This window comes from Rattus norvegicus, chromosome 1 (assembly GCF_021556685.1).
Source record: "Rattus norvegicus strain SHRSP/BbbUtx chromosome 1, alternate assembly SHRSP_T2T, whole genome shotgun sequence".
Taxonomy (NCBI): Eukaryota; Metazoa; Chordata; class Mammalia; order Rodentia; family Muridae; genus Rattus; species Rattus norvegicus.
This window is the reverse complement of record NC_141534.1, coordinates 66,709,234-66,728,651: the sequence shown is the minus strand read 5'-3', so window position 1 is coordinate 66,728,651 and position 19,418 is coordinate 66,709,234. Positions and strand designations below refer to the sequence as shown.

General features: G+C 43.4%; 1 protein-coding gene across 53 annotated transcripts in view; it reads left to right on the top strand.

The window, feature by feature from the left end:
• Wdr27 (WD repeat domain 27) overlaps nucleotides 1-19,418 on the top strand; it is a 120,453-nt gene that overhangs the window by 1,512 nt on the left and 99,523 nt on the right. For 20 of the 53 annotated variants that reach the window (NM_001432185.1, NM_001432184.1, NM_001432183.1 and 17 more), the window contains 7 exon segments: nucleotides 5,758-5,948; nucleotides 8,262-8,403; nucleotides 13,232-13,356; nucleotides 15,413-15,526; nucleotides 16,802-16,853; nucleotides 18,426-18,496; nucleotides 19,195-19,315. In NM_001432185.1, the coding sequence (NP_001419114.1) occupies nucleotides 5,781-5,948; nucleotides 8,262-8,403; nucleotides 13,232-13,356; nucleotides 15,413-15,526; nucleotides 16,802-16,853; nucleotides 18,426-18,496; nucleotides 19,195-19,315 (793 nt within the window). In that variant the 5' untranslated portion in view covers nucleotides 5,758-5,780. 53 annotated transcript variants of the gene reach the window in all.

The following is a 19,418-nucleotide window of genomic DNA, read 5'->3' as shown; positions in this document are numbered from 1 at the left end:
AATTTATCTGTGGGCCACCACCCCTGTCGTCAGCCAAGGTTCCTGTGCTCAGTCCATGTGTGGTCAGGCATGTTTTTTTGTTAGTATGACACGAATCTTCACCTTCTCTGGGTCCTAAGGTACTTTCTTTGCCACCCCCTACCCCTTGATCAGGTCACTGGACATTGTTTCACAGTGTCACTGAATCTCTTTTCAAGGAACCGGTTATGTGTTAGCTATGGAAAGAAATCTTAGAATGTCAGTAGCTTAACACAGCAAATCTTTCCACAGAGCAGACAGGCCATGATGCTCTTCTGATCAGGACAGGTGTCCTGCTCTGGATCTTCAGCCTTCCTCCTCCCTTAGGGAGGAAATGGAGCACCATCATAGATATTCCAGTGCACCTGTGAGATAATTGTTCTGGAGCTATACTTGCTAGATCCTTGTAGCACAGGCTGTCCCTGACTTCCAGAGAGCTGGGAAATGTAAATGTTGCTACATTCCTCTGGTTCTAGGGAGAAAACTGAAAGTACGGATGAAAACTGCTAGGTGACTGCCCATCTACTGATTAGAAAACAGATGTCTTCAAGACAAAAATAACTTTGACATGGCCATCAGTTTTAGGAGGCCGTCTGATCTTTGATCAAAGGGAGGACAGGCTGTCAGCTAGCTAATCCAGAGCTCTGGAACTGCCCTTGTGTGTGTCTCTGATTCCTCCTGTGGAATGACCTAGTTTTCCAGATACCCTGTGTCTCTGACTGTTGCACATTACTGTCTGCAGGAGAGTAGGTGCTACAGCTGAGAATGCCAAGCGTTGGCTGCAAGGGGAAGCTGGTGCATCAATAACTTTCCTTCCCTTGATGTTCAAGGCAGTCTACAGGAACTGGTTAACACTCTAAGTGCATTCCTTTATCTCTTGTAAATATGTCAGCCTACTAAGGGATGCTCACACTCACTCTTGTATGTCAGATGCTGAGTCCAGGATGCTGCTTGTTTGCTTTCTGCTTTTACTATAAGATTTTGGTCAGTATGAGACTTTTACAAGATCTAGCCAGTCAAAATTCCAGCATGAGACTTCACCCTTATCTGAAAAAGTACTGGCAACTGACACCTTCTAGGGGAGAGTAGAAAGTCATTTATCTTTGGATGTGTGGCCACTGGTAGGTTGTTCATGCCCCACTGAATGTCCCTGACCGTGCATACACTAGTTGTACTAGTTGGGCCTAGTGGGTTATTAAAACAAAATAGAAGAGGACAGAAAGGGGGGGGATTTGTGGCAGAGTCCAGAAGGAGTTGAAGTTCAAAATACATTAAGTATATGGAATTCTCAAGGAATAGATTTAGAATGCTATAGTCTCCATGGCATTATCTCTCTCTCTCATTCTTTATGGTCAACTGACCACATCTGGACTTTACTAAAACCCAAGTGGCTGGGCACACCTATGAGGAGTTTTTCTACGTCATCAGAAGTGGGAAGGCCCACAGGTAAGCTGTGCCACACCCGTGGTGGCAGTCTGCATAAGGGACGTGGAAGAAGGAAGTTCTCCGCTCTCCTCCTGCTTGCCCTCCCTCTGCCTAGCGACTTGAATCCTTCATGGGCACAAGTACCTACTTTTTCAGGATTCCAGCATATATTGAAGACATCTGAACCATCCAGCCTCACTGACTGAACACTACTGGATTTTTGGACTTTCTATTTGTTGGCAGCCATTGTTGATTTGGTTAGACTACAGGCTGTAAGCCACTTTAATAAATGCCCTCTTTATGTAGATTCTGTTGCTCTAGAGAATCCTGACTAGTACAGTCTCCTTGAGTTGTCATCATATTCCTTCTCCAAGATCCTCTTTGCATCAAATTATATGTGTTTGGGTGTGTGTGTAAGTGTGGTTAATTATGAGCATATGTGACGGTGCATACATGTGTGTCTGCATATGTGTTTTGTCTCTTCCTGTAGAATTGCACACACTGTCTTCCTCCACATGAGATGTGGTATCCTGGCCAGTGTCACTGCCATGCCTTCTTTCTTTCTTCCATGTATTTAGACTAACTCATTCTGCTAGCTCCTGGATGGTAAGAGCAACATGAGGTGCTCCAATTGCTACACTCAAAATTTACACACAGTTTCATCCCATGTAACTGCAAGAAAGTTGGATTCAGAGCCTAGAGAATGGCACAGTGGAAGGTTTGCATCTCATGATCACATTTACTAGTTTATTTATGATACTCCATATTGTTCTGTCTCAGAAATAGTAGCCCTAGTTGCTCAGGCCAACAACCTAGGAAGCATGTTTGACTCCTCTAGCCCCTATCATCCACTGGAGAGCACGGCTCATCAGTGTTGGTGGGCTTCCTTGTCATCTCACCTGCTAAAGTCCTAAGCTTGGACATGCCAGGAGCTTTCTCTACCAGACCCGCAGTCAAACCTATGCTGAGATAAAACCCCAGGAGTCTATTTGATGTTAGAAACTATAGGATCTGTGGACACATCTTTCAGTATCTCAAACCAAAATATCTGTTTCCATAGCCAGTGAGGCCTTGCAGATTTCTGCCTCACTGTACTGATCTATCTATCCCTCCAGTCAGCTGAGAGTTGTCCTGTTGAATTAAATATCTGCCCATGGAAGACGCCAGCACCAGACCAAGGACAGCACCAGCCACATAGAAATGTCCAAGCCACAGTGGCTGGAGTGTGGGGAAAATGGGGAATTTATATTCTAATTAGATCACACTGATATTTCACAAAGCAACAGAAGGACTCTTCTGATGTTTGATCTGGAGGAGAGAGGCAGGTGTCCTGAAGATGAGAGACATTCAGGATTCCTAGTACATGGTGGCTATGCAGGTTCCTCACAGCTATGCACAAAGTGCCTGCCATGTGTCCAGTCTGTCCTGTGTTGATCCATAAGTGCCTGCTGTGTGCCGAGTCTGGCCTGTGCTCATCTTGTGTTACAGTTTGATAGGCATTTGTTCTTTAGCAGACCAGTGGTAGTTTAGCTATGAAACAGGTCTTTGAAACTCTGAAACTACTAGTAAAACATAAGCTTCACATTAGGGCATAAGGATGACTTTCTGAATAATTTTGATAGTGTAGTCAGCAAAAATCATTGCCAGTTACGTGTCTGACAGGATTATTGTGTGGAATATACAAAGAACCCCCCAAAAAATTAACAAGAAAACAAACTACCCAGTTGAAAATGGGCTCTAAAGGTAAGCATAGTCCATGAAGGAACCTAACCATTTATATGTGTCTAATAAACACAGAAAAACCAAACCAAAAGCCCAAAGTGTTGACATCCCTAGCTATCTGAGAAATGCAGGTTAAAACTACTTTGAGATTCCACCTCTTCCCAGGCATAGTGGTCTTCATCAAGAACTCAAATGACAGCAATGCTAGTGTGGATGTGGGAATTGGGAATGCTTAATCACTGTTGGTGGGGTGCAAATTTGGGTAGATGCTATGAAAATTAGTTCAGTAGTTTCTCAAAAAATTAAAACAAGACACATATGGCCCAACTATACTACTCCTGGTATATATCTATCTCAATCGTATCTGTCTGTCTGTCTGTCTGTCTGTCTGTCTATCTATCTATCTATCTATCTATCTATCTATCTATCTATCTATCTATCATGTATGTATGTTATCTGTATCATCTATCCATTTATCATGTCATGTATCTGTCTACCTACCTACCTATCAGATTATCTATCTATTATTATCTATCCTACCTACCTATCACATTCTATATCCTCCTGCAGAGATACTGGAACGTCTATGTCCATTGCTGTTCTATTCACAATAGCTAGTAAATGGAATCAGCTTAGATGCCCCTTAACCAAAGAATGGCTAGTAAAACAGTGTATGCACAATAGAATTTTATTCAACTGTAAAGAAAAATGAGATCGTGAATTTTGCAAGGTAAAGAATGGAACTGGAAAATACATTATAGTAACCAAGGCCCAGAATGTCAAACACTGCATGCCCTCTGATATGATTATAGCTTTGATTTCTTTGTTTGTTGAACTTGGGATGTCTGTAGAGACATGGGAATTAGTAATGGGCCATAGGGATGGGAGAAGAGGCATCGAAGAAGGTGGGGATAGTAGCACATGTGTGATGTGAAAATGGCTGGAATACTGGGGATGGCAGGAATGTGAGGTGGCTGGTCACATTGCATCCATAGTCAGGAAACTGACAGATTACTAATGCTCAGCTCTCTTCCACCTTAAATGTTTTGTGTGTATTAATCAGACATAGTGACGATTTTATTATGGCATTTCCACACATGTATGTTTTGATCATAGTCTCCTCTCACCTTGACCAATCCCATTGCTCTTCCCAAATAATCCTCCTATTTTTCATATCATTTGTTTCTTCTTTTGTGTCCCAATGAATGCTTACAGGAACATGAGTAAAGGGCTATTTACAGAAACGTGGACACCTAACCAGTGATGTAGCCACTGAAGAAAATGTCTCTTTTTTTTCCCCCTAGCAACAATTAACTACCTAGAAATCCTGAGGGAGATGTGGGGACTCATGACCCACTTTGCTGTCCCTCCCCCATGTCAGAATATTGACAGGGTCACTTTAATGTAGGTAATCCCAGATGCTGCGGATTCAAGAGGGGATTGGCCATGTCCTTCCCAGAAGTTCCACAACTTTCCACTTCTTTCTCTGGCTCTTACTAACTTCCCTTTTCTTCTTTGGTAATGTCCTCTGAGCCTTTGAGGAGGTAATATGGATATTCCATTACTGGGCGGTCACTCAACACTCACTTAGTTTTAGTTACTGCTGCACACTATAAAATGAAGGTTCTCTGACCAAAGCTGAGCTCAGCACTAATCCAATAGCATGAATAAATACCTAGAAGGCAGTTTGACAACATTGCTCATTCATAAAAGCAGCACCATCAGTTTCTGTGGTCTTGGCCGCCGTGTGCTCCACTATTGTAAGCGTGAGTATAATTTAGAGGAGAGGGGCATGTTTTCACCCAGCAAGGCCACTTGACGGAGCATCTAGGGTCCAGTTTTAGATCAACTAGTCTGTATTTTCTTCAAATCCCGCTGTTCTTAGTTTTCTGAAAGAAGGTCTCTGCTTTTCCTTCTGATGATAAAACTTTAGAGGGTGGACCGGGGCCTGATCAGCTGTTTGTAGAGAGGTATAGGCATCCTGATCACCAGAAAACACAGGACTAAAGATTGGTTGCTGTGCCTTCAAGTACATCTGTTCCCACAGCAGGATAGGATGAGTGGAGTCAAGGAATCCTCTAACTTACTACCACAGGGCTCTAAGGTGGTCATGCTCAGTAAATTGTTTAATAAAGTGAGAAAACATGGAGAACAGTTTTGACATTTTATGCTTGTTGAGACTTAGGAATGAATCACTGATGTTGTAACTTCCATCACAGAGTATCGAGATAATTGCATGTGTCCAGATCCACTGAGATACTCGAATACCCCCTGAGGTTCCTCATTTCTGTTGCAGTATCTCACCAACTCCACCTAGGCAGGGGTCTTCCTTCAGGTCAGGAAGGTGGGAGGTGGCAGTTCACCTTCAGAGTCCCGGAAGAGACCTTGAGGGTGGAGGAAGGCCTGTGGAGTGCGGACCATGGGAGAGCAGAAGAGTTCATTCTGTGCTCACTGCTACCTTGTCTTTTGGGGGAGCTGGAGTGAGTGGGTAAGCGTGATGTGTAGCCATGCTCACAGTGATGAATCAACTGGACTTTGATGTGTATGACACAGGGTACCTGCCCTCATCTTACTTATGCATTGTGTTTTCAGGCTGACAGGAAACACCTCCAGAGATGCCGTCCACTGGCGGCCACATGAGTGACATAGTTACAGAAAGATACGTGGTCGAGTCTAAGCAGTCTGCAGCTCACGCTCCACTTGCTTGTAGCACACAGCACTGTGCTTTTCCTTTACACGGGAACCATGTCTGTGTGTGGAGCCCCAAGGACCCTTCTCACCAGGCACGTTACAAACCAAGGTGGGGTCTTGTTAGGTCCAGGGCTGCAGAGGCCTTGCCCTGCCTATTTGTTTCTCTCGTATTCTGGAAACATTAGCTTTCATGGAGTCAGCTGTGAGCTGTGGCGGATGATGTTGATAAACAAAAACATTATGTCACATTCTTGTTTTTAAAATACAAATGGTTGTGAATTAACTTTCTTTAAAAAGTCGTTGCAAGAATATGAACAAGAAAAGACCCATCTTAACTTAATGAAGCCTCCTTTTGCATCCTGCTTGAGCATTCTTACTTTGCAATGAAGAATAAAATGCTTAGGAGAAAAGTGTCCCACATAGGTGTGTGCACTTGGGAAGCCAGGTCAGGGCTTCACTCTTGCTAAGTGCAGTGCCATTTAGATCTCTGCACCAGAGACACATTTTCCTCATGTTTAAACTTGATGTGACTGGAATTTCACACTGCATTCTTCTGTAGCAGTTTCTTTTGTTCACATGTATTTAGGAGAGCTCCGATTCTTCCTTTTCATAGTTCCACAGTATATTGAACAGACTCTGTTTAATCCATTGTATTGTTGGTAGAATTTGACCCTCTCTCTCTCTCTCTTTCTTTCTTTCTTTCTTTCTTTCTTTCTTTCTTTCTTTCTTTCTTTCTTTTTCTTTCTTTCTCTCCTTCCTTCCTTTCTTTCTTTCTTTCTTTCTTTCTTTCTTTCTTTCTTTCTTTCTTTCTTTCTTTCTTTCTTTCTTTCTTTCTTTCTTTCTTATTTGATGTTTTCTAGTACACTCACGTAGAAATGGCTAAGTTACAGGCCATGTACATACTTAGTAGATAATATCCAGGAGGTTCTCAAGTGGCTGTGCTAAGCTGTGTCTTTGCTGATGGTCAGAGCTATGGTTGATCACAACTTATCTGTACTTGATCCTTCCAGGTTAGCCCTGTTAGCAGTCCCCTGTTACATAGTTCTTGCATGCCTTATGATGATTAGGGTTCAAGTCTTGTTGCACACTGATTGGCCACTTAATGTCCACTTGGCAGATATGTGTGTTCAGGGGCAACTCTGTTTGCAGTGCTGGAATCTCATGATTTTATTTCTGTCAGGTTATCTGTAGTTTTCATGTTCGTGTGAAGAAGGTCTTTATATATTCCTCAGGATGAACTCTCTTTTTCAACCCAGGATTTATGTTTGTTTTGGGTAGCTTGCCATGCTAAGGGCATGTCTCTTTGCTTTGTGAGTTTGGTCTTTTCTGGACTCCTAAGGCTGGGAGTTGGCAGCACAATGCTCTCGTCTTAATGGGTTGAATTCTAGCAGAAATGTGTTCATCCACCCATACTTTTTACACCCCCTAGATTGATTGTCAGGTTTGCTGTATGGCACAATCAATATGGCAGAAGGAATAGTCTGTACCTCATCCTATATGCTACTCATGGTATGGCCTTGAAAAGAGTGCATTTGATTATATTGAGTCTCTGTTCTTAGGTCTTTTAATGTCTTAGTTTCTCAGCAGCATTTTATAAAGCAGCCAAGAGTCACTCTTGAAGGAGATTTCCTTTCTTTCTGGAATACTAGGGATTAGACCTAGGGCCTAGTAGAGAGTAGGCAAATGTCATTATGAGAGACAAGTGCCTGCAGCTCCTGTGACCATGTCAACTTGTGTGCACCTTCACTTCCAAAGAAGCAAAGGACCCCTGACCACTGGGCATCTCACCCTCTCTCCCGTCTGCGTGTTTTCCCTCTTAACTGTGAGCATGGGGATTTGTTCATCGCCTCTCTCCATCCGCATCAGGATTACTATTTCTCTAGCTCACAAGTTCTCATTGCCAGGCTCTCCTCCACATGCATACACAAATCCCAGGATCCTCCTGCTTGGACTTAACTACTGGCTTCCAGTTTCTTGGTGTGTTTGCTATCTGATCTCCTTATATACTGCCAGCAGCAGTTTCAGGCCACACACCCTATAACTCTGCTTTACTTATTTTTAGAGCCAGTAGAGCTTCCATATCCCCTGCTGTGTAATGGCTCAAATGTGTGATTTTCTGCCAGCTTCCCCCTTAGCTGTCAGCATAACCAGCACCTCTTCTGTATCCACTGAGTATTCAGTATACATTTGTTTAATAAGTAGGAAGAGTGGGTACCCTGCCTCCTTGTATCAGTGTTGGATAACAACCAGTAGTGATGTGGTCACTTGAGAGAATAATCAGCAGTGTGTTCAGAAATTATAATGAATTAATTAAAAGTCAACACATCTAATAAATACATTTGAAAACCTTAGGTTTGAAATTATATTGTTCTAGATTTTTTATGTTGACCTATTTGCTTTTTAAGCTTCTTACCCTCCAAGGACACCATCATTTGATTACTGCTATGGTTTTTGGAAATCAAATAGATCCACTTCTACTCTGCTCTGCATCAGAGGATTATATTATAATGTGGAACATGGACGAATGCAGAGAGAAGGCACTTAAAGGTAAGCATGTAGAGCACAGTGTAACGACATTCAAATGGAGAAATGCTGAGGAATACCTACTGGAGGTACAGTGGGAGGTGTAGTGCTTGCCTGCTGTCTTGTTAATTTTCAGCTTCACGGAGGCTAGGGTCATCTGAGAAAAGAGAACCTTAATTGAGAAAAAGGCCAATCTATAAGATTGGCCTCTAGGCAAACATATAGAACATTTTCTTGATGGATAATTAAAAGGGCCCAGACTGTGGTGGGTAGTGGTCCTGGGGTGTATAAGCGAGCAAACCGAGCAAGCCATGAAGAACAAGTCAGTAAGACGTCATTTATCTGCAGCACTGAGTTCAGGCCCTGACTTCCTGGGTGATGAACTATAAGTTGTAAGATGAAATAAATATTTCCTCCCCAAGCTGCTTTTGGCTGTCACATTTGATCATGACAGTAGAAACCCTAATTAAGATACCTACGATGGAGGAGACTGGGTTTAATCCTAGCCCCACCGAGGGAGTAACTCATGTATAAATACACTTGTGACAGTCAGGGAGTGGGACATGTCCCTTCAGTGCTGCAGGTCTAGTGTACCTTGTCATCAGTCCCACTGACCACTGCTGATGCAGACTTGTGTTGGCTTTCTCTTCTGTATTTTCTTATTTTAAATATCAATATTGTACACCCTTGAGGATCTGTGGACAATTTGGAGTATTTTAGCTCATGCGTAAGTATCCTAGGGGTTTGTGTTGCAAACAATGAGGAAGGAGCAAGGCTTGCTATCTGCAGGCGAGTTTCCCACTCAGATTGAATAGATAACACACAGGTGAATAGTAAGTTCTGGGAGTGTACATAAGGGAAAAGTTTGTTGACTTCTGCGGAAATGTAGCTGGAGCTGAAGACAGGAGGCTCAGCTGAGGCCTGGGATATAGGTAAAAGGATATGGCTGCAGAGAGGAGGAGGGGAGGGAGGGAGGGGGGGTGAGTGTCTGGATTACGAGAGCTTTCCCAGTTGAGGCTGGTGGCCACATCCCAGATGTACAGTTACAGGATTATGCTGAATGATGCCAAGGAACCACAGAATTCTAGCAGCTTGTGCCTCACTGCTGTGAGTGAGTGAAGTATGCCAGAAACATAGCCAGATCTGTGTCTTTTTACAATTTAACACATTTTTGAATAATAATTCTCAAGGTGTGGTGGTTTCACTTGCAGCAATTTGCCAATTTATTCTACCTTATAATCTAACTGAGGTGAACCAATTTATTTCAATCTTATTTCTAATATTGACTGTCATAGCACATAGCACGTAGTGAGTCAGTCTATCCATCCATCCATCCGAGTTACAGAATGAACACGAGTTAAAGAGGCTGGACAGAGTTAAGAGGTTTTAGAAATGGGCCAGTAGAAATGTAAGCAGAACATGTATTGGGAAGATGAGGAACCCAAACTGGCTGCAGGAAGAAGCTGTTGCTGAGAGTTAGGGGTAAAGGGGATGATATAGAATTGAGCTTAGCTGCAAGGTGAAAAGGCAGAAGAGGGTTGGGACAGGAACATCAGGAGCAAACGGATGAGGAAGTGGACAGGCAGATGGTAGTTAAGCTATGTCAACATCAGGGAACCACACAAATCTGAAACCCAGGGACAGCTGGGAGCTCTATATTTACTTTGACAGGTACACTAGTTATCAGAAGACATACAGAATGCCATTGTACACATTAAAAAGAGCTGCCTCTTTGAGACTATAGATAGACAGCCCTCTGTTTTAAGGGGTTGTTCTCCTAGAGTATAGGTAGACACTTCTGAGTTAGAGGAACCTATACCGTGGTGGTTTAAATGAGAAGGATCCATATAGGCTCATATGTTTGAATACTTGGTCCCCATGTGATGGGGCTGTTTGGGAAGGACTAGGAGGTGTGGTCTTATTAAGGGAGCTGTATCACTGGAGATGGGCTTTGAGGTTTTAAAAGAATATACTCTCTCTGATTTCTCTTTGTGGATTGGAGCATAAGCTCTCAGATGCCTCCAGAATCTCTACCATGATGGTACTGGACTCCCTCTGCAACTGTAAGCCCAAAATAAATTCTTCTTTATGTTGCTTTGATCATGATGCTTTATCACAGAAATAGAGAAGTAACTAATACACATAGACTTAAAGCCCTCATTATTAGAAGACTCCTAAGGCTGTATGTATATAGACAGTCCTGTGTTAGAAAGGGCTGCACTCCTAAAGCCGTAGGTAGATGGTCCTCTGTGTTGTAAAGTGGGAACTTAATGGTTCTTTAGAAAGTCAGTGTGTTGCATGGTGTTTTGCTGGGGCAAACAGGTGAAGGAGTGCTGTCCTGAAGTGGACACAGGTAAAAGGCTAAGACAGACTAATGAAGGAACGTTTGGCTGAATCAGACACAGGTGAAAGGATGCTCTCCTAAAGCAAGCACATGAAAGGACATGTGATGAAGGATTCTTCGATGTTGAAGGATAATGACTCATGTATTGGTCTACCTTATATGCATAGTTGAGCTGCATTTATTGGGACTCCATAGAGAGAAATGCACCAAAGGGTATGCTGCAGTTTCTTGATGCTTCTACAGACTCGGGCTGATTGGCAGAGCGATGTCCACCTAGACAGATTCATGTGCTGAGGCAAGACACATGCTGAGGCAAGACTCGTGCAGGATGATGGGAGTACGTATAAGAAGGACTCTAGGACAGTGACAGAGGCTAAGCTAGGCTTGCTTGTAGAGCTAGCTATGCAAAGCTTGTTGTCCTCTCGTCTGCTGATCTTCGCTTCACTGAGAGAGGCACAGCTGGGAGCTTTTCCTGGTGTTTCTGTCTGCTCTGGTTCCCTCCTGTTGACTCAGCCAAGGCTGAGGCCTGGCTGTCTCTGCTAGGTTAATGCCATCGCTGCTGATTTGTGTTTGCCCTCCCGACTCTCCTGAACTGGACTGCTGGTTTATCCAGGAGGTGTTTGCAAGTGGATCAAGCTGCCTCTGCTAGTTGGTGAACTGAACTGCTAATTTCCAGAGAGCACAGATGGGAGTCGCTCCCAAGAACCTTTCTAAACAGGTCTACTTCCCCTGTAGCCTTTCTTTCCCACTACCTCTGGTGGGTGGTGGGTTAAAGGAGAGGTTAGAGCATTTAAGAAACATCATTTAAAATAGATTTTGAAAAATTAGTTACAGTGTTGGAAGGAGCTGCACTGCTGAGGCTGTAGTCCATAGCTGTCTGTGTTAGAAGTTGTGTTAGAAGATTTTGTTTTCCCATAGTCATGGTTACCATGTTTTTGGTTCTTCACATGGATGTGGATGATGAATGGTCTGGGTAGAAGGTTCTTTCTGAATCATGTCAGTGCTCACTTGGTGTCTGTCACAGTACATAATAAATTTTCCGTGTCTGATTTACTATGCTGAAGGTCCTGGAAGTGAGAATGGACTTGTTCTTTGGGTTTGAAGGGGCAGTGGCTCCTAAAAGCTGTACGTTCTCCTCAGTGCGGCTGTCCTGTCCTCTACAGGAGTCGGCCTAATTGTATTTGGTTCCTGAGCACATTGCAGGTCTTCTGTCCACACCACTTCGAGGTTTGCTTGTTTGGATTATGATTTTATTTCATGTGCCAATGGCTTATCCCTTTATTTCTGTCTGGACCTTCTAATTTAGCCTCCAGATACTTCCTGCCGGAAATACCTTGTCACATCTAAGAGCACTGTAGGCACCTCTGCTCCTGGCCCACAGATCCCCTCTTACTGGCTTTCTGTCTGGGTTCTCCAGGGCTCAATCCTTCAGTTGCTCAGGCTAGGATCTCAGCTCACGCCATGTCCAGTCCATTGGTGAGTTCCATCTGTTTTACCTTTAAACCCTGACTCATATTTGGCCATCTCTCACACATCTGTAAGTGCTAAAGGTACAAGCTATTAAATCCTTCCTCTGAATTCTCACATTAACTTCTTACCACCTGTCTTTGCCTGACTCTTTCTTGCTTGTATCTCTCGACCCAGGAGCCTAAGGGTACTCTCAAAGTTAATCAGCTCTGTCTAGTGTTTGCTCGAAGTCCAGCAATGCACTTATGTAGAGAAAGAGTCACAGTGCAGGCTCCACTCTCAGCCTGGAGAAGCAGGGACTCGTCCCTTCTAGGGCTTAATTTCAATTCTGTCTTGGATGCTGCCAGAAGATGTATCCTAGATTTAGGGTAGATCTTCCAACCCTAATGATCCAGTTAAGAACAATCCCTCAGCTGTACCCGACTGTACCTAGCTGCTTGGATTTTAGTTGATAACAGAAATAGTCAAGTTGAGGACTAAGATCAACCTCTACACACAGTGTTTTGGTTGGCTGCTGATACATCTGTGCTAATTATCAGTGGTTTCTGAGGCTCTGGGAAGACGGCAGGCACCATAGTCTTTTGTCTCACAATTTTGGCCTGACTGGTGTGGCTACATGTGAATTTTCTCTGTACATTTTGCATTGTTGCCCAGGGACCAGCAGGATGGTCAGAGATGATGTCTTGGTGGTAAGAGCCTCAGAGGCCAGCGTTCTCATAGCACACTGTCTCCTGTTTGCCCACCTTGGTCAGAGGGTATCACTACCAGAGAATGGATGACAGTGGACACCGAGAAAAGAGCTTCACCCATGAAGAGCTTGGTCTGTGCAGCTCTTCTGGGTGCCCATGCCCTCCAGAGATTAGTTTTCTTATGACATTGATCCTGTCCTGAAAAAGCTCAGGAAAAACTCTTGCACCATCACAGAGGCAATCATTGTTCCTCTGCCTGTGGCTCTGTACCGGAGACCTGCACAGGACTCTGCACGGGACACATTCTTCTGACATCTGATGAGTTGACACTAATGTCTGAAATTTGCTCTAGGGTTGACTCCTCGAGGGACTGTCTTGGGCTCCCCTTTACAAACAGTGTTGTGTTTGCGATTTAGTCCAGATGATCGTGCTCTTGCAGTGTGTGCTGGAAACAAAATATCTATGATGGATGTGGAGGTAAGACTGACAGCCCATGGAGGAACCAAGCATACATTCGTGTGTGTGTGTGTGTGTGCGCGTGTGCGTGTGTGCGTGTGTGTTTACACTCAGGCTGGGCTCCTGTTAGTGAGTATTTCATTCCTGCTTCCCTTTTTAAAATGGCAGTTTGGTATAATGTATTTTTAAAGATTTTGGGAAAAAGCCAAGGAAAACATCTTGGTCTTGTAGATGATAAGCCACCAGAATTGGTGTTTACACAGACACATTTATGAAAATAGTTCTTTTTGAGCAGTCTTCCAAGTTAGATTCCCCAAGAATCTGTGTAACACAGGACTTCGGCTGCCTATTTGTGAAAAGTCTTCTCCTCTGTGACTCAGATTTCTCACTTGTTGCTAAACTGAGGCAGTTTATATAAAAGTAAATGTCTCCTAGGTTGGGGATTTCTAACCCAGAGTTTGCTGTGCACTGGTGCTTGAGCCATGGGAAATCAGCACTGTGTTATACAATCTTCCTGCAGAGAGGGAAGGAGCATCAGCTTCCTCAGTTCATGGGAGTGTTCAGTGCTTGAACTAGCTGTCTTGTACATTTTTTCAGGTTAATACAGTGAATGAAGTGTTTTTTCCTTCTATGGCTTGCCTTGCTATCTACTTTACAACTTTAAGGTGAGGAAAGATGTTAGCTAAGTGTCATCTGGTGGTTATCCTCAGCCCTAGGATACAGGGATACAACATGTCTTGGTCACTGTTCCATTGCTATAAAGAGATACCATGACCAAGGCAGCATGTATAAAAGAAAGCATTTAACTGGGAGCTTGCTCTTACAGTTTTAGAAGCTTAGTCCACTAGTATCATGGCAGGGAGCATGGCAGCACATAATTCTGGAGCAGTAGCTGGGAGCTACATCCTGGTCCTCAGGAAGAGAAAGATTCTTAGCATAGCATGGGCTTTTGAAACCTCAAAGCCCATTCCCAGTGACATATTTCCTATAGCAGGGCCACACCTTCTAATCCTTTCAAATAGTGCCACTCCCTAGTGGCCAAGCACTTAAATATATGACCCTGTGGGGGCCATTCTTATTCAAACCACCACACAAAGGGAACAAAAATTGTTTGGACAATTTTTGGGCTTATTTAAGTGAATGAAATTGAGGATCATATGGAAAGAAATGACATCTGCCCTCATGCAAGTCATATCTCAGAGTTTGGGGATGGAGAGGCTGTGTCATGGCTGGAGGACTGAGTAGTTTTAGGTCAGTGGTGTATGGGAGCCTTCTGGATAAAGTACTGTTCAGTTCTAAGCATCAGTGGTGTTGTTAACATCTCTAACTCATTAGTTGAACAGATTCACATTAGGCTGCTTTACTATGTAACAAAACTGACCACCAAAAGGAAGAACTAACATTAGTTAGGATGAGGGAGACCAGATGAATTAGGAAGATAGTTAAGATTGTGTGCGTGAAGTGGGGAAAGTCCTCAGAGAGCAAAGGTCATTGTCAGTGTTGTCTGTCAAAATTAAGACGTCAGAGAAGAGATGTGCCTGGGCGGATGTGCCTGTGAGCAGCAGACATGTTTCTTACCTTTCATTTACTGACGATGCACCTCCACCAGGGCTTCGGCCTCAGATTTCTAAGTTGACACAGGTAGGGCAGGTCCGAATTTGGAAGGAGTGACGTGTAAAAAAGAATTTATCCTTTAAGTTAAAACATTCTCTCTCTCTCTCTCTCTCTCTCTCTCTCTCTCTCTCTCTCTCTCTCTCTCTGTAAGTGTGTGTGTGTGTGTGTGTGTGTGTGCGCGCGTTATATGTTTGTATGCATATGCACATGAGCATACATGGCACTGACATGTGTGAAGGTCAGAGGACAGCTGTGGAGTTGGCTGTCTCTTTCTACCATGTGACTTCCAGTGTCTGAACTTAAGTTTTCAGGCTTGGTGGCAAGTGCCTTTACCTCCCAAACCCTTCATCTTACCTTGTAGAATTTGTTTCAACAAGCTCTTGTTTATGTGGTGGACTATGATTTCATGATGTCAATCATTCTAGAAAATTCCATGAGTAACCTCTTGTACAAATCCTCGTAGAAGCAGTCTGTGCTGGTAGAGCTGAAGGGCCATCAAGGCTCAGTGACAGCAGTGGAGTTCTGTCCCTGGCAAGCACACACCCTGTTCTCTGTGTCTGAAGACAGAAGTTTTAAGGTGGGCAGTTTTAAGTGGCTTGGGCTGCTGGGGTGTTGTGGACATATCTGCTGCCGCTGTTTGGTTGCTACTGCTGTGCACATTTTTCTTGTGATGTAAAGATGGCAGAACTGGAGAGAAGATGGCTCAATGGTTAGGAGCACTGGTGTTCCTGCAGAGGACCAGGATTCTGTTCCCAGCATCTGTACACTGGCTCATAACTGTCAGTAATTCTAGTTCCAGGGGATCCAGTACCCTATTCTGCCCTCCATGAGCACTGCTCATGTGTGGTGTACATATATGCATGTAAGCAAAGCACTTATACACATAAAGTAGAAATGAATGCAGTTTAAGGCATGCACCCGAGGAGGCTATTTTCTCACCACACAAAAGTGGAGTTTTGATGTTCTAGAGGGGCTGGCTTACTCCATGTTGCATTTCTTTGGTCTCTAGCATTTGGACATTGAAAAACTATGAGGACTTTTCTTGAATCTGAATCTAGAGGGAGCAGTGTATATCTGCAGTGTTTCCCAGTGACCAACAGATGAGTGGATTCCATTAGCACTACACCAAGCTTCAGAAAAAGTAAAGCAAAATGCAGGTTCATGTTTAAGCATTTCCAAGTTAGCTAGTGTTGCTATAATTGTATTAATAAAGGTTGAACACTATCATTCCGAAAGAAAAACTTAAAGTCACATGTGTGTATTAAAGCACAGAAGTTGCAGGAATACATTCTACAGTCATTTTGAAATACTTATTTGATGGGACCGGGTGACTTCCACTGGGGGTTAGCAGCTGTTGAGGCAGAAATCCAAGTTGCCCTACTTGGATAAACTATGTTGCATTTCAGTTTTCTTATATTCCAAATAGGCATAGTGGGGCCTCTTGTATTACTGGTGGTCATGAGAATGAAGAGAGTTGGTATTTTGGAATGTCCCTAGAGCTGAGCCTACCTTGGAAGGAATGGTGGGTACAGCAAACACATGTAGCTGTCATGGTTGGATGTAGTCCTGCGGTGAGCACCCTCTACAACTGGGGCATAGACCAGGGGCATGCTGGCGCTTCTTAATTGAGCTACTCATCTTGGGAGGAGTCCTCCCAAATCCATAGGCTGTCATCTTTGTGACAATCAGCATGCTTATGTTGTTCTGGGTTTCAATAAGGCACTGATTCAATATGTGAATTTTAATTCTTTAATGGAAATATGGATTAATTTTTATTGCTTAAAATTTAGTTCCTGGTTAGCAATAATGGCAACATTTTTATGTCTCTTAATGAAATGTCTTTCATCTGAAGGTCTGGGACTTTTGTGTGGGATCCTTGATATACAGTTCATCCATTTTAACAGGTAAATGAAAGACTGACTCTTTTTTTTCTTTTCTTTTCTTTCTTTTTTTTTTTTTTTTTCAGAGCTGGGGACCAAACCCAGGGCCTTGCGCTTGCTAGGCTAGCGCTCTACCACTGAGCTAAATCCCCAATCCCAAGACTGACTCTTTTACATTCTAGCTGAGTAGGCTGAGTAAACGAACTCTCCTGGTGTGGTTATCACCCCAGAGATACACGCAGCAGACAGTGGTCTGAATCACCAGCGCATCTTTAAGCAGCCATTCAGAATTGTGTGTTTTATGTAGCCAGACAGAGCTGATTCCCCTCTGAGTACTGAGCAGGTGAGCTTCACAGCTACTGTCTCTGAGGATTTTAACTTACACATAGATGCACATATATGCATTCAGCTTCTGAGCAGCCATTTTAGGTAAATTTGTGGAGTAGATTGGCTCCCAGATAAAGTGCCCGAGACAGCGCCCTCCTCTGCCCTGTAGAGAGTTTGGGACATCATCTTCCCCAGTGAATGGAGTTCTGGACAGCATGCAATCCATTGATTAGGTTGTAAGCATTTGTCCATCTTATAAATTCTGGATAATTGTTGCTTTCATCAAACTGTCTTTTTGTAGGAAATGGAACTATCACCTGATTATACAAATGTGTGACCAATTTCTATGGGCTGGCTCTCCTGGAGCCTGGGGGTTGTTGTGTGTGACGTCTGGGGACCATTTCACCTGAGGTCCTGTATTTCCTTCCTGCATCTAACAAGGTTGCTTCTGGAGTCTCCCTACCTCCTACCCTGCCCCCATGTTCCACCATGCAGTTGTGTCTTGGGACAGCAGAAAGACTTTCCTTTGAGATGCCCCATTAAAAATACCTCTTATGAAAGACACAGATGCCTTTTGACCTGCTAGAGTTACTGTTATAATTTTCCCAAGATTGGACCTTTCGAGGTTGGTTACCCACATGCAGAGTATTGTGTGCTTATAGCCTGCCATTGCTGACCAGGCTTTGGCATGAAGCACATTTTCTGGAAGTTGGTTGGATTTTCTGAAGACAATCTTATGGAACAATTTGATTGAGGAACACAATTGTGGACTGTTCTGGAATCTTACCATGGATGCCATGCTACAGCTCAGTTCCCAAACTACTTGTCTAGTCCTTCCAGACTCTCGATAGTTTCAGACTGTTTTAAGTAAAATTAAATTTTATGGAGTTCTTTTTATTTAAAGTAAGATATCTATTTAACTGCTGCTTTTATTGCCAAGTTCATGATTTCACTGCTGTTAGTCTGCAGGAACTGCTCTGCCTGGTTTGAAGGGCCAGCTGAGCTGTACTTTCTTCCTCTAGGCTGTTGGCAGTTGCTCTGGGCCCGCTTAGTGTGGGCAGACAAGCCAGGCCCACCAGAAGTCAGCTGTAATTCGTAGACACCATTCTTCTTGTTTGGGACAGCATTCCTTTTTTGTTTTTTTGTTCGTGGATGTTTCCAAAGTTGTATTCATTTATAAATTTATCTCCTGGTATGAAAATTCAGAATAGTGCTAAGTTGAGTAGAAGGAGCACTGTCCATACTGAATGTCCTGTGTTCCCTCTACAGCTTACCCTCTCCTGAACTTGCTTATTAATGAAGAAAACCAACAGCTCGTCACCGGCAGTGCTGATGGTCAGGTGAGACCCTGTGCAGCTACAGCTGTGTTTCAAGCATACAGAACATGAGCATGTGCAAAGTCTCTGTTTCATTGTCACCAGCAATGTGCTAGGATTTGTCCCACTGTCCACCTCAGTGGTGGGGTTTGGGGACCTTTGGTCTGCAAAGTGGACCTTGATTCGCATGCTTTAAAAAATGCTGTGTAGTATTTGAATAGCAAAAGTTAGAACTACATGCTCAGCTATTCGCATCAGCTTCGTATGATTTTAAAACTGACGATATTGATTTCAAATATTTAAAAATGTAAACACTTTAGGCTTATTTTATAAAGGTGCTGTTGGTACAAATATGATGAATATGTACTTTGGGAAGCTATGATAGTTAATTTTATTTTTCATCAACTCAACTGCCATTATCTTATGTGCTAGGGCCCAGTAACATGGTGGAAGTGTTCATGGCTCAAAGGCTGTAGCATGTGCTGTGTGACACTGAATCATAGCTGTGTCTGAACTAAGCATCTGGACAAAATTTCCCTTGTAAGCACTTGTATGGGACTCAAGAAGGGACCAAAAGCAACACTCAGGATAGCCCAAGTGTCTGAGAGAACCCAGGAACATATCTGATGCTGTTATCTGTGCTCTGTCCCACTTTCCTTTGGCTTTTGCAGTAAGAATCATTTTTTGAAAGAGATCTGTATCCACATTTCTTGATTTTGTAGCTGTGGATCTTTAGCTTGATGGAGGGACATCACTACCACTGTGTGGCACATGTGGACCTAAGGAAGAAAAAGGAGACTTTCACCACCCGAAGAATGATGACTGAGCAGTACGGCCTGCCAGGTGTGCTTCTTGTACCCTATAGGCCTCCTACATAGACAGAGCACTCAAGGACAGAGCACGCCAGGAAGTCTACAGGACAGGGTGGGAAGGAGTAGAAGGGAAG